We start from the raw sequence: 16,062 nt of genomic DNA on the forward strand, positions 1-16,062 counted from the left end.
ACCCCAACTTGACATCAAGTGATTTAGAACAGAAAGAACCCAAGGAGTTACTATGATAAGTCTTCAGGACACCGGACTTGGGTTGTTTTAAAATCTGGCCAAACGTCCTTACGTCCTTCCAGTCATCTCATGGTGAAGAATTTTCCGGCACAGCAGAAAGATTAATAAATTCCTGGCAAGCAATTTCCTTGGTAAAATGACAGCTCTACATTCAGTGGTTTAATTTATGATCATAGAGGATTTATGGCTTTTCCAACACCATCTGAGATACTCTCAAAGCGAAAACCTATTAATTCTCAAAATGGCAACATGCGAAAAGTCCTCTTTACCACAAAGCTTAAAGGTCAAAATTTTGAATTTTGACCATGTTGTGTTTTTTTCTTGACAAATCTTCCAGAACATCTGTCCAGTCCTCAGTGAGATCCAGTACTGATTTTTTGTGTTCAGAAGATGAGGGTGATGAAAGGATAAGCATGAGCCCATGGCTTCCATTTGTGGGCATCAAGACTGCGTGTCATGGCCTCTGAAAGAAGGCTGTGTCCACTCTCTCTCGTCCTCTATGGTTTTGGACATTGAAGGAAATCCGCAGGCATCCCTCACCTATCCATAATTACTTACTGATTTCTTGTTTTGTGAGTGCGGTGGTGGCAAGAGCCAAAGAAACTAATATAGTAGCGGTAAGAGAAGGGAGCCCCATGTGAGACAGGCTGAGAAGGGCATGACTCCACTCCTACCCAAGCTCATTAGTCATTGGCTGAATGGCGCGCGCAACCTGAGAGTCTATCTTCCTGACAATAAAAGGAAGGAATTTAAAGATAGTTTTATGTTCTGCTTCTTTCATCCAAATGGCAAGAATGAATACAATATCTCTATCCAGAGAAACGTGACCTAACTCGGCCCAAGCAGCCTGACCTTCTTTGAGACACAAGCTCACTGTGAAAAACGCTGATGTTCTGGGTGGGGGCCGCTATAGGAGCACAGCTGTAAAACACTGGGCAAGGAACACTAGTGGAGAAGACTTAGTTTGCTTTCTAACCCAGATTATCAGCAGGAGTGTGATTCTGACATTTAATCTGGCTTTGATTCGACTGGAAAAATTGTGACCTCCTACTTACCAGTAGGGACGGCCCTACCCTTTCCACGGTAACTTTGCAGGGTCTGTTTTAAGAGCCCAGCATGTTTTCTCAGCAGGAAATCCAGGCAGAAGAAAGAGGATGAAAGAGCAGAAAGTTCCCTCCTTCCTGCTCTCCTTCTTTCAGTACCCAGTACTCAGAGGCATTTCCGCTGTGGTGCCCTGAACCTTCCTGCTACCTTCCCTTCATCTCAGGACATGTCTGTGTCTCAGAGGACAGAGCAGATCCGCTGTACCTGGAGATCCATGTCTCACTTAGTAATCACCCTGAGGAGGGTCCCCTGGCATCACACAGGATGGCCTGGGGTGACTCCAGGTTGCTACTGATGCTTTTCTCAGAACTCTCTGGGGTAGTCTTTATGGGGCCGCCTTTCCAGCTGAGACCGCCAAGACCCAGAGACCAGCTCGTGGTTCTGGAAGTGCAGGTAGACACTGGAGAATAACAAGGACCTGCTGTGCTGAGCTGGGGCTCTAGGAACGAGTCCCACACGAGACCAATGTCATGGAAGGTGGCAGGGAACCACCTGGCTGGCAACATGACCGAGGGACCAACCACAACCAAGGTGGGAACTCATCGCCAGCCAGTGAAATGTCCAGGCTTGCTAGCTAGAATTCCTTATAAAGAGGTTATTTTGCCCCAATATGTGTGCCAACATGAAGATCTCATTTGCTTTTTTAATGATTAAATATTAATGTAATACTATTTCACTATAATTGGAGAAAGATCTGGATCCAAAGCCTAAAAACAGTGTGCTAAAACCCATTCAAATCTGAGTCCCAGGCGTAAACAAGCTAAGGATTTAAGTGATGGCTAAGTAAATAACACTTGAAAGCAAAACGGGCCACATATATTTTAAAGCCAAATCCTGTTACTGAATTTTGTGTTCAGGAAGATCCCCCAAATTGGTCTTAGACCTAATGCCTCATGAAGACCAATAAAACAATGATCTCTACTGGCTAGGAATGCAATAAATTCCAATTTTCCATGTCATTAAGCTGCATGTTACATTCAGAACCTTCAGACACTGGCAGCCAAGAGGGGAATTAGAAGTTTGGAGAACAGAGTAATCAAAATAGTTCAAATAAACTGAGAACTTCAATTTTTAAAGAAGTTAAGTCCTCTACTTTATTTTTGCCAGTGGGCCAGATATGATTTATTTCATTTTCTTTATTCCTATTTTCTAGCACATAGTAAAGCAGGCTCTTTCATGCAGTGTTTGCTCACTTTGCATGGAATTCAGAATTTTGCTCATTAGGAGTTGGTATTTTAATTGTACTAGAGTTGGAGGCAAATTTCATTGCAATTTCTCTTAAGAAATGACTTGTAATAGAAGTTCATAATTCAAATCCTCCCACAATTAACATTTGAACCAAGGAAGAAAATTGTTTTCTATAATAGTACAAATAAATCCTACCTAGATGTTAAATATTATAGCACCTTCTGTGGCAACATTTTTTGCTGTAAGCTCATAATTCTATTCATAATGCTTAAAAATCATTCTTTACAGGTTTGAATGAAAACTTTTTTATTCATTCAAACGAATATACCTTCCCATCATTTTAGATTACTAAGGAATGACCTTAATGCAGCCCTGGTGAAGAGGTCAGGGAGATGATTTCCAGGGGAGGTAATATAAAAATATAGGAAAAATGAAGAAGATTAGGTGGGCAAGTAGGGTGCTGACTGGAGTACTGGTGGGGCAGACCATGGAGGGTGGCAGGGAAGGGGGAGGGAAACTGAACAGGGGACACAGAGATTCAGTATCGCTGGTGGTCAAATGTAGGTAGAAGGCCCAGGATGGGCTGGGGATGAGATGCTCCTGGAAGGTCTCATGGACTGTGTTGAGATGTTTGGACTCTGTCCTAAGGCAAAGGGAGCCACAGGAAGATATGGTCCCAAAGAGTCATTTAGTCAAATTTGCTTTTTAAAAAGCTCCCCCTGGCTGTCCTTTGGAGACTGGCCTGGAGAGGAGGGAGCCTGAAGGTGGGGAGCCCACTTAGGGGTCTGTGGCAATGATCCAGAGGAAAAAAGCCCGCTTCCTGGCCATGACCATAGAGAGAAGTGGATGGAGGCAGACGTGTGGGGCTTTCTGGGGGGATACAGGCACGTGAGGGAGAGGTGAGAGCCAGTGATGGTTCCCGAGTACAGGTTTAGGGGAGGGAGGTTGCAAGAAGAGGACTCGAACCCAGAACCGTAGGCTGGTGTGAGATCTGGTTTTGTTCAAGGTGCTCTGGGAATGTGAGTAAATTATCTGACAGGTGGCCAGATATATAGAGAAACAGATTTGGGAGACTCGTAGACATAGGTGGTAACTGAAGCCAGGGGAGGAGGTCGTGTGTGAGATAAGAAAGATCTAGATACAAAACCCGGGGAGATGTCAACATTTGAGAATGAATGGGAAGATGAGTCCAAGAAGGATGGAGAAGCAGCCATCAGACAATTTGAGGTAACTCAGGGGACAGTGATGTCCTAGGAGTCGCCTGAAGGCTACTTCTGTGAGTGAGGTGATTTTACTACATGGTGTTCAGACTAGAAACGTACAGGATCACGGCAGGACCTCTTATCAGGGAAACATGGCATGCTCTTCACTAAGTCATACTGCTACTGCAGTCCTAGATGTCTCTGTGATCCTCCCTAACATCAGCCTTTGGCACAGCTGACCCGCACACACACTATATGAAATAATAGCATATAATTCTCTTCTAAAACCGTGGCAACTAGCATCGTCATTACTGGCCTTCTTATAAAAGCCTATGTAACCCGATTACTTATACCCCTGGAGGGCAAGCGGGGCACTGGAGAGGCATCTAGGGGTTGGCGAGAGAGAGGGTGGAGAAACCAAGGGGGAGAGAGCTGTGAAAATGCGGAAGTGAACAGCGATGATTGTGATGACAACAACAAAATGAAACCCCTGCATCCAAATATCCAGCTCCCAGTGGACAGGATGGCAGAGAGCATTTGGCAGCCAAATGGCATGAACGGTTTTCAGAACTAACAGCAAGAGCTCCCATTGGTACATGACTCTCCAGTTTACAAAGTTCTTTGATGATGACTGTTCCATCAGGCACAAAAAAAAAGAAGAAAAGAACAAAAACCATCTAAGATTTTAACAACAACAAAAAGCTCAATGGCTCCTGATTTCACTGTTACTTTGATTTTTTCTTAATGTTTAGCTGTGGAATGCTCTATTCCCCCTTTTGAAACCTGGATTCAAGTGTGGGCAAAATTTCTATTTGTTCCCTTTAGCATAGATGAGACAGAAAACAATTATTCCTACAGAGTCAGTATATTCTTATAACTTCTACAATCACTTTTGTAATTATTTAAGACCATTTTTCCCACCTATTCTTAGAGTAACAAATATTCAGAAACTTTCTTTTCCATGTTAGTTCTCTCTTCCTTTTACAGATGATAGAATCAAACCAATAAAGAGTTAAGTTTTGCTACAGAATTTAAACAAATTTTGGAGAGTGAAATAAACACCAAATATCAACACAAAATATCTAACTATTCTGACTTTAAAATTAATTTACATTTTTAAAGCTATGAAAGCATCTGAACTGGCCTCTTCTGACTTGAAAGAGGAAGCTGTCACACATGGTGTTTTAACGCGGTTAGCCAATTTTTACAATTTAAAGTGCTTCTACAGACTCTTACATGTATGACTCCTAAAGACTATTCAGAAAATTAAAATTATTTTATTACAATGAAAATGTTTAACAGAATACTAAAAAGAAAGCTAGTCTCAATTACCGTCACTCCAAAAATAAAGCTTTGTCCAACAAAGTAAATTTCAACTGCTTTAGTTAATAGGTTCCGAATTGCATCATTGTCCAGTGTTTCTGAAATTTCATTAGGATCCTGAATGTACCTGTGCAAACCAGTGGCTGTAAGACCAAAAAATGCATCTAAGCAGCTTCCAAATACAGTAATGCCAAATAATTTGTTAGATTCTGCAACTTTTAAGGAAAGTTTGTATCTATAATTGGTATTTTCAGCTTTACCAGTAGAGCCACATTTTGGACAATGAGACCTTTTGGAGACCAGGATTATCCGAGAGAAGCACTTCTGACATGAAGGATATGTAAAACTGGAATTCTGGAGAGCAAGAACTGAGGCCAAAAGAAATTTTCTTCCTCTATTCATATGTTCTCACTGCAGCCTTAAGCTGAGGACGGAACCTGCCCGGGCAAGGCTCGATGGTGCAGACCCCCAGGACTTAGCGACCACCCAGGCGCCTTCCAATCGAATCCACCAATCCCACCGGGCCATGTTTCATGGCATTTACTTCATGATTGAGAAAAGCAAGGGACAGGGATGGGACCGATGGGGAGATGCCCGCCATGTCCATGAAAGGATGTGAAGGGTCTTTGACACCCAGGCTGAAAGTTACAGACTGGTATGCAAAGCAGAAGGCAGGCATCAAGGAGGCCCCAGCGTCCCAAATCCACAGGGCTCTGAGGACATTCCAGATGCCCCAGCACATCTGTGAGCACTGACAATGAGGCCCAGTGAACCAAAAGTCTACCCACTGTCCATCAGCAGGAAGGCGCCACAGGCTGCCCAAAGTCAGTCCCTACCTGATAGGCAGGGAGCTTGCCTAGTTATGCTGTATGTTGAATCTCTGGCCATTGATTCTAAGTCCTTTGGTTTTTGTACTTCATCGGATACTTCCGGCACCAGCTTGCTCTCAAGCCTCATTAGCAGGTGAGTGCCTCGCATCAGGGAAGCAGTGTCCCTCTCTTTCTTCTGCTTGAACTAAATTTGGAAGAGTATACTCATCCTGGGGTGCGACTTTTCAGAAAGGATCTGACAAACCTGCATGGGTGTAGCAAAACATGAGTGTCTCTGGTGAAGGTTGTGGAAATGCTGATATATTAGAACTGAGCATGTTGGGCCTGAACAGGGATGACCTCTTGGAGACAGAATGGCTACTTCAAATGCAGGAAGGCTATCACAGAGAAGAGAAATTAGACTTTTCAGAATGGCACTGGAGGGCGGAAGCTGCTGATAAAGAGACTTTTACTTAATGCAAGTAAGAAGTTCTGAATGACTACAGCCATCCTGAAATGGAATAATAGGCCTCATTAGACGGTGAATGCAATTGATATTAAATGTATTTGAACACAAGGAAATGACTATAGGAGCTGATATCGCCTTCTTCTTTCAGTAAAGGAATCACCTTCCTCCCGCCATAAAGTTCAGCAAGGAACCTGGCTGCCCACTCTTCCTGTCCTGCCTTGCAACTGGGGGTGGTCATGTGACTGAGTTCTTGGTCCAGGGATGTGAGCAGGAGCCCAGAAATTTTTTGTAGCACTTGCTTACAAGGATATCACTGGTCCTCACTTCCCCTTTCTCTCTCCTTGTGGGCTGGAATGAGAGATGAATGAGATAGGGAACTTCTCCTACAAAGGCAAGGTTTTATATAAGGGTTTACAAACAATGATTTCTGTAATCTTATAATTCTATGTCTCCTTCTCCTTGATTTTTGTCTCCTTTCTTCCAAAACCAGCTCTCCCAACAGTCCTCAGCCTAGTCAAACATAAGCACCCCATTATATGAGTGACCTCATTTTCTTAAAGTATAGTTTCCCAAAAGTCAAGAACTGATGACCTCCAGTTTCTCTTCCATCCCTGTATCAAGTCTGCTCCTAAGGGTCATCTTATTTTCCTTTAGAAAACAGTCTTTGGGATGATGCAGCTGAAAAAATTTTTTAAGGTTGTATTTGTGGTTATCCAAACTTAAGGACTTGTTAAAAAAAACAACAGGTGGTGTATGAAACATGTGATAACATTCTTCTGCAATTATATATTTTCCTTTAGGGGAGAAAAGTCAGAAGTCCAGGCCTCCCTGAAATTGAAGGTTCAGACAACACAAATATGTTTTGCTCACCATGTCTCAGGAATCAAACGTAATTTTGTACTGGTCAACACACCTGGTTGGAAGAATATTCTGATTTCTTAAATGTGTCTCTCATAGTAAAATAAAGTCATTGAGCTAATGAAATGAGATTCTGGCCACTGTGCCTGAGTCCTGGGAGGAAATTAGCCAGTGACAGATGGAACCTTTAATTCTGTCCCATAGATATGCCATTTTCATTTCAATTTCTCTCTCCCTACTCAAGTTTTCCTCTTATGCATAATGCCCTTAAGCTTTACCTCCTAATTTATGCAACCTCCATGAATTCGTCGAGATTTTGCTCGATAATTTTCCTATCCCTAATTCATCCAGTAAGTCTATAGAACATGTTTCTGAAACTAATGAAGTTACCAGTAATTATTCCATACTTCATTTTCACCCACATTCACTGCTTCCTTGTCTTAGGTTTTCCCTGAAACTATTCTTTCTTTAAGCCTATAATAGATGTTTAATAAACAGATTTGAAGCATAGAGAATTAAAAGATATGGATCAGAAGTTTTTTTTAATGATATGTAAATTGTCAAGGAAGAACAAAAAGGAAATCTATTTCCCCACTGATTAACAACAATTCATAAGGATGAATGAATTTGGTCTTCTTACCAAAGGATTTTTCAAAAAGAAAAGCTCTTGAGAATTTTGATCTTTGCTATTATGATATTGAGCATAAAGGTCCTCATTTCATTTCACAACTGCATAATTTGGAAATTATTAAGAACGGCTCTTTCTCCACCTTTTTAAATCAAAGGTCAACTAAAAACATCACTATGGGTCCATTGAAAACATCAGCATTGGTTTCTCCAGATCATCCTCCTTGAACGTCCTCACAGGAAACACATTTTAAACCATCTTGAGCTCTTGATTTTTAGCTCCATTAAATTCCTGTCAACACATTCTTTTTCTTCATGGAAACAAAAAGACAATTACACTTTTGAACTCTACTACCAACCTAGAAAAAAAACTAAGATGGAAAACTCACACTACCATTCAACAAATAACTTGTGGAGTCTCTAAAAGCAGTTTCCCTTCAATGCACATAAGTAGGGTAAGGTGTATTTCAGCAAAGAACTGTTCAAGATCCAAGGGAAAGTGGAGCTTATTTGAGGCAGTAATATTTCTTCGAGCTTCTGGAGCCAGTGACTCAGAACAACCAGTTCCCTTCTCATTTATATCAAGTTCTTCTTGTCCAGCTGCCTGTTAAGCTGAAGGATCCTGCCCTGGGAAAGAACTCATTCGGCTCCTGGAGGAGTCCATGAAGGAACTAAGTAGGGACACTGGGATGCGAATTTCAAGCAAAACAAAATGTGACTCAAAACAACTGAGAGAAGGGCTTATCCCAACATGCAAAATATTTAGAAAAGGATATAATCTATCTACAACACTCCCCGAACACTCTATTTTGCCATCTCTGTCTCAACATAAACATACTTGCTCTTAACAAATGGGAGAATCTTGAAAGAGAAATATATAGGCTAAATTTGTTAAAAAAAAAAAAAAGTGCAAAGTAATGAGAGCATAAGGGAAATAGAAAGGCCTAGGGGAAAGTCTAGAAAAAGACTCTAACTTAGTAAAACCCATTATTAAATATTTACTGTTTCCCACTGGCTTAGAAAAAGACAGATTTTCCCTCTGGCAAGATGGGTCTTACTCTCTGTGGTGTGAACCTCTTGCAGCATTCCCATATGCCCACCTCGACACTCATAGGCAGGGGATGAAAGAAACAGTGACTTTGGCTCCCTCTCCTCCTCCATGGAGGTGGCCAGGGGGCTGCAAGGAGGTGCTCTGGGCAGTTGGTGAGGAAGCCCAGGGCCCTCTCCCAGACCTGCTTAGGTTTTCTACTCCCTACCAAGACCCAAGCCTACAGGGTGCTCCCTGTGACTAGGGATGCACTCTATGCCTATCTGTTCCCTCAAATCTATCATGTGTTCATGAGTCCTTTAAACTACCCACATTTGCCAGTCTGATCACAATAAAAACAACTTCTGGATATACTGTTAAAAAAATTCTCCCTTTCTAACTGAAAAGAGTTACATACCCTTTATTTAGCATCCCCTGGAAATGAGGTATAGAATAAAAGTGTCTAGATGTGACATTTTTCCTTGATGATTTTATTTTTAAGCCATTTTGGAGATGAACATCCCTGTGAAATGTATAATATAAACTCCCTCCTGACTCCTGAGAGTGTGCTGGACAAATGCCCAGCTTCTTCCCCTAATATGCAGCCACCATCAGGAACATCAGCCCTCTCCCCATGGGTAGTGACTCAGTGAGGGTCAGGGCTAGGCATATAGGGCCAGCTATCAAGTCTTCTCCTCCTTATTCTTGGGCTGTGATACTTCTCAGCTTCCTGAATTGCCATATATATACATATTTTTTCACCTTCTCTCCAACATTATTGCCAATGTCTATGCTTTTTTTTTTTTTTTTTTTTTTTGCAAAATTACTCAGTTCATTAATTTTTAGTCTATTGTATAATATGGACACTGAGGAAAAGATGCTTATTTCCTTTTCCATAGGACAATCTAGGGTAAGACCCTATGAGCATGGGTCTGTCCAATCCAGAAGATTCATGGATTTTAGTGTCTGTCCAGGGACACTTAGTGACCCTCGCTTCTGCTTCTTCATTGATTGTCTTGCTTTAGTTGTGTTTCAGTTACTCAGATTGTTGGACAAGTCCTTTCCATATCTATGATGCACCTTGTTATGATCCAATACTGGGTCTGTGGTCTCAGGGCCTGTGTGAACCATGAAGCAAGAAGGTAAGACAAACATTACCTTTTTGTAGAGACTCCTCAGATCTCGGTACTGCCACATGCTGTTTAGGACCTGAGATGCAGCCTTGACCACTTTTGGAGAGTGTCTGGAAAAGAAACAACAAGACATGTAAGGTGGTGAAGTGGGGCAGCTGGGCTTCAGACAGACGTTGACTCATCAGGAATTTACAAAATTTATAGGAATCATGTCCTGATGGCCTCTGGCTCCTTCTCAGTAGGGGGAGTGCGGGGATGGTCTACTAGTCTGCAACCTTACTCTCCTCAACACACCCATGAGGGCAAGAGAGAGGAATGCATTCAATTTGGCAAAGGATTTTCCAAATGGAAAAGGAAGAGCAGAGCCTTGAGTCTGAATGCAGATGTAGTAGAACAGAAAGAAGAGAAAAATAGTGATCAGTAAGGGTCAGGGTTGGGTGTTTTAATGGCTATGTTGTGTAACATCTGTGTAGTAAGAAGAAAACAAAATACTCATTTTCTCAACTGAAGCAGGAGGGCATATAGAGTGTTGGCTCTACATGCCTGCGAGGTGATGGGGAACTGCTCTCCATTTGCCTGAGGGATGGGCAGCAGAGGAAGAGGTGTGCACATCCTCTCTTACACTTATACAGAGAAACACATCTATAGATAAAGGATAGATAAAGGAACATCTATAGATAAAGCCCTGCGTGCAATTAAAGTTCCATCCTGTGGATCATGGGGAGAAACTAAAATCACATAAACCTTTGGACTAGTGGTGCTTAGCATTTTCTCAAGTCATGGCTTCAAAATCGCTATGCAATGCTAGCTCAATATTTTGACTTTGGGGTCAGTGCCCATCTGTATCTTAAAAAAGACATGAGGTCCAGGTGGTTGGGTTATGGACACTGGGGAGGGTATGTGATATGGTGAGTGCTGTGAAGTGTGTAAGTCTGACGGTTCATAAACCTGTACCCCTGGGGCAAATAATACATTATACGTTAATAAAAATAATTAATTAAAAAAAAGACATGAGGTCCATAAGGTAATGTTGATTTCATTTGATCAGATCCTTGGAATTTGAACAGGGAAACTGTTAATTACCTGTAGATGCTCTATTCTAATAGCTCATTCCACAACCAGCTGCACAACTCTACTGGTTGCCAGTGACACCACGGCCTGTCTCAGGAGCTGGCATATTTTTTTCCTAAAGGGTCAGATAATAAATATTCTCCACTTTGGGGGGCCATATGGTCTCGATCACAGCTACTCAGCTCTGCAACTGTAGCATGAGAGGCATCATAAATAATATGTCAGTGAGTGGAGATGGCTGCATTCCCAGCAAATGTTATTTACATAGGTAGGAGGTGGGTGGGATTTGGCCCCTGGGCCATAGATTGCTGATCCCCAGTCTATGTGTATGGTGATGCCTAGAATCAGGCAGGACATAACCATTCACAAGGACCCCAATGTAAAGACCACACCTGAAGATGACCAGTGTTGTGGCCGCCCAAGGACTCCCAGAAGGGAAAATCTGAATGGAGACCAAAAATGCCTTTGAAATAAAATGGCTTTTGAAATAGAAAGTGAGCAGATGGTGAGATGGGATGAGGTTGAGGTTGGATTCCAGAGCCAGACTAAGTGGCTGTTGTGAAGCTATGCACGTTGGATTGGAATTATACGATGTTAATAAATGGTCCATGATGTGTGTCTACATTCCTGGATCTTCGAGCTTGCAATTTAGACCAAGTAAGCTTAAGGTTCCTTCCTCCATCTACTTACTGGTAATAGTAACAATCATTCTTCCTATTTTTATTGCTGAGATGGAATTCAACTTGGCTGTGTTTGAAAATGCTAGTCATATCATGTATTATTTATTCATTCATTCATTCATTTATTACTTTTGGTTTTCTTTTTTTTAAATTTAAATTCGATTAGCCAACATATAGTACATCACTACTTTCAGATGTAGTGTTCAACAAGTCATGCATTGTTGCATATATCATGTACTTTTAAAGGAGAAAAGAAAGTAAATTCCAAACTTTTTTTCTCTATGAAAGATGAACTATATCTAAGTAACATATGTATTTTCCTTTACTAAAATGGATGGCCACTCAATGACTGTATAATTTATGCTAGTGTCATGCTCTAAATGTAGTATTAAATTCCTTTGATTTAAAGACAGACTTTTAGAGCTTTTCATGTTTGCAGCTGCAGGGACATGTTAATCTTATGAAATTGATGCTGAACAATGCTGTTATGTTTTGCTGTATTTTATCACTGTTAGCTAGTTATTTATCCATGACAATAGTCAAGCAACTCTTGAGGAACATACATGAATATTCAGGTAGTGGTAAGGTAGTTGAGACATACTTAGTATGCAAAAATTCCTTGAAAACAGTGTAATTTTTGTTCTACTTCTTGCTTAGTTACAAAATAGAAAAAGACTATGAATGTGTAATGAATATTGGGTTTTAACCTCTCAATTAAAATGCCAATATACTACAGCGTCATACTAGCATGTGAAGGTCAAACAAACATTGCTTTTTTTAGACTTTAAAAGTCCATCACTAGACTGGTACCATAGCAACTTCTGCTTGAACAACTATAACTGCTGACTGAAGGACTTGAACAATTGAGAGTTTCTAATGTGACAAGTGACTATAGCCGAAGCCACAATATACAGTTCCTTACTGACAAGTAACAGTTGAGAATGTTAACAGCTTTTCAGTCTTATGACAAAATACAGTGACACATTCAACACACTATTTCCTATATAATTTTTAAAATTAGAAAAAACACAAATGTACTTTTGAAATAAATGGATGTGACAGAATGTCCATAAATGTGTATTTAAAATGATGTGAAAAGAACAATTTAAGTTATCAACACATGAAAATGGTAGTATAAGATTCCTACAAGATCACAATATCTGATGTTCACTAAGTTGAGAAATTAGGGGTGACTGAGGATATCAGTTGTTGCAATTGGTAATGGGTGTTCACCCCAGTCCTGGCAGCTGTATTAGCAAGCTACAGTTCAAACAGACTGTGCCTGGCACCTCACTAGTCTGATTCATTAATAGCATGGCATATTTAAGTTTGTGTATATTTAGAAAGGAAACACACAAATGCATTAAAAATGGAGAATCACAGATAGGCACATTTTTCCCCCTGCATTTTATCCTGCTATCTGAAATTTTAAAATCATTAAACTTATGTCTGATAATAATTCTTTAAGGACATTTTAGGGAGCACATATTTGCAAGGATTTTATAAATTAACTAGAGCAAACGGCTATCCCTCCTTTTTCTAGTTATTAACTAATCCCCAGTTTCAAAAACTCTCTTTTCAAGAAAGAATTCCTATTTCGTTGAAATATGTCCAGAAGGCCTTGGGAATCTCAGTGACCCATGTCATAACAGAATTGAGTGAAGTGGTGAGTTTTGTGTTAAGATTCAGAATAATTCTTCTGGATTCCTTTTAAGGCTGTTGAGAAGCAATAACAAATTGAAGTGTAGGCAGGAGATGAGGCTATCTGCAGTTATAAAAACCTGTTTTGATCCTCAAATTAGTCATTATATACAAAAGAGTTAAGGGGCACCTGGGTGGCCCAGTTGGTTGAGCACCAACTCTGGATTTCAGCTCAGGTTGTGATTTCAGGGTCATGGGATCAAACCTTGTTTTGGGCTCTGCATGGATCATGGAGTCTGTTTGGGATTCTCTTTCTCTCTCTCCTCTGCTCCTACCCCTACTTTCTCTCCCCATGCCCCTTTAAAATAAATAAATAAATCCTGGAAAAAGAGGTAAGCCACATCGAAGAATGGATGAGATAAGCAAGAGAACTGGGAAGATGCCTAACTCTACCCAATTCAACACTTCTCATTAAACTTGGTGTAAATCTTGACTATTAACATTGGAAAAAATGGTCAAACAGCAATGAGATGAAACATGTCACTATTCCTTAAAGAAACTTCCAGTCAAATCAGCGGACAGTTATGAGATCATCCATTGTGGAAGAAACTTCCCATTAACACTAATCAAGATTGCACAAGACCTAATAGGACCATTTTCTGGATTGGCAACATGGATATACGCTCTTTCATGGATGGTTTCCTCAAATGACTTTTGAATTAGTTTCACCAAGTAATTTTCTTTTACCACAGGACTGATAAAAGCCTCTCTTCTCTTTAAGGCCCACTGAAGGATGTTTACTGCTGTAGCAATGCCCAAACAGGTGGAAGAAATTAATATATACCAGACCACCCCTCAAACTCTCTAGTCTTACAGTTCAGAGAAAACAATCTTTGAATATCTCACCAATATGCACAAATATGTCAGAGCATTTCTGTGGACGATGGTTTCATTGCCTGTGTGTATTTGCTAACAAAAGCATTAACATACTAAGCTCTTAATGCTCAAAACAGAAAAGCATTTCATTAGAGATTCCAAGGTTCTACTGAAGGTATGTGAAGAAGAAGACTATGTGGTCTGCTGTCTATGTAGAACAGCCATTTATCTGATGTCCAACAGAACAACGCATAATTCAAACCAACCCTCCACCTTGCACCATTATTACATGAGTCCAATGGGGCTCCTCTACTTGATATCAAAAAGTTTTTGAATACTAATACTAAATTGCTGACTGAACTTAGTGGGAGGTATCAGGGTGCTTACATAGAAAGCTGAGACTTCTTTTCTAACACAATGGTAATATCCTGAATCAAATGAAATAATGTGAGAATTTTCCAAAAAGTCTCAAAGCACCCCCGTCACAGCCTTGAACAACAGAAGAAAAATTATTTGGCATTTAGATGTAAAGAAATGAGGGAGGCAGGGAATGAAAAGTCAAGAAGTAGACCTCTGATAACAAAAGGTTACCCTCTTAATCTCATTGATTACATTGAGGGATTTCTAGGAGGCAACATTTAATTAAGGTTTGTGAATGTTTCTGTAACACTGACAGCTTGCTGATATAAAGACACTCTGGCTGCTGTAGATATGTTTAGGTTGCATGTAGCAAATACCATTGATTCTTACATCAAACTGGGGACAATTCCATTCTTGGAGGTGCAGTTGCTTGGACACAGAGCCTTATCTCTCTTTATGCCCCCTGCAAACAAGTCCTTCCTCACCACCGGCCGCTCTGCCTGGAAAACTTCTATTCATCCTTTAAGATTTGATTATCACTTCTTCTAGGATATTATGATGGCCTTTTCCTCAGTTTTAGACTGGAAAGTATAGGCATAGTGCCTCGTTCAATTAAACAATTTGCCCCAAATGTACAGCTAACACAGGAGGATGGTGGGTCAGCATTGAGATCTCGCTGACTCCCCCCAACCATTTGCTACCCTCACTCTCCCTGCATGACTTGCTATGCACAGCTGAAGAAGCAAAGGACAAAAGGATGTGGACCTGTCATCCATACTTGGACCTGCAGCCACAAAGGAACAGCAACCACAAAACACCTTCACATACTCAGGTTAAGCTGGTTGTCTAGTCCGTGTTGGAGGAACACACTAGTGTGTGCATGCTGGAATGTCAAGCCTCTCTTACCTTAGTAACACAGGAGTCACCAAGTCATGAGTTATTCATCAAATTGAAATTATCAGGAAGATCAGCTTTCATCATGGGGCGGGAAGACTGGAAACCATATGCTATTTCCCTTCTCTTGATTATCAGAGACAAGTGTTTTCCAGGGACATTCAGTCGTGTTACCCACAACCAATTGGACGTTGAGCACACTTACAACTAATTCTACCAATGCCAAATTCTACAGAGATACGAAGTCTCTGTCCGACTTACTTATCTCCTTTGCTTTTGGAGATGCCAACCAACTTCTCAATGCCGCCAGCATCCCGTAAGGCCTTGGCGTTCTCCATGTTCTTGGTGATCACTTCATGTAGGGTGCAGCAGACGGCTGTCACCGTGTCATCCGACATGGCCTTACTTGCCGCATTGTTGCTGTTGTTCCCACCTGGAAGCCTGTGGACGAGGTCTCGCATGGCATATTTGCCTTTGGAAAAAAAAAAAAAGTCAAGGGAAGAGTTGAAATGAGGCCAAAATGGAGGAAGAGGGCAGAGAGGAAGGTAGGGGTAGGGGAGAAAAAGAGGACACGGAAGGCCACACGAATGCAGTATTGTCCATTTCTCATCACTTAATATTCTCTGTTGGGTGACTGTGAACACACACAGAGAACAGATATTCCTCATAGTGAATGTGTAGACTTTTGGGGCTAGATGGATGTGGGATGGAATTTCTGGGCAAGTTACATCATGCCTATA

The 16,062-nt window shown here is 41.0% G+C and overlaps 1 protein-coding gene across 1 annotated transcript in view; it reads right to left on the reverse strand.

Annotated features, from left to right (window-relative positions):
* The window catches only part of LOC111153440 (catenin delta 2), a 1,010,962-nt gene that overhangs the window by 39,543 nt on the left and 955,357 nt on the right, over positions 1-16,062 (reverse strand). The window contains exons 17-18 of the mRNA XM_022512459.1: positions 15,584-15,794; positions 9,826-9,910 (exon numbers count right to left, since the gene is read on the reverse strand). Of these exons, the coding sequence (XP_022368167.1) occupies positions 9,826-9,910; positions 15,584-15,794 (296 nt within the window). The remainder of the gene's footprint in view (positions 1-9,825; positions 9,911-15,583; positions 15,795-16,062) is intronic.

The sequence above is a fragment of the Enhydra lutris genome, unplaced genomic scaffold, assembly GCF_002288905.1.
Source record: "Enhydra lutris kenyoni isolate GAN:26980312 unplaced genomic scaffold, ASM228890v2 scaffoldscaffold32, whole genome shotgun sequence".
NCBI lineage: Eukaryota > Metazoa > Chordata > Mammalia > Carnivora > Mustelidae > Enhydra > Enhydra lutris.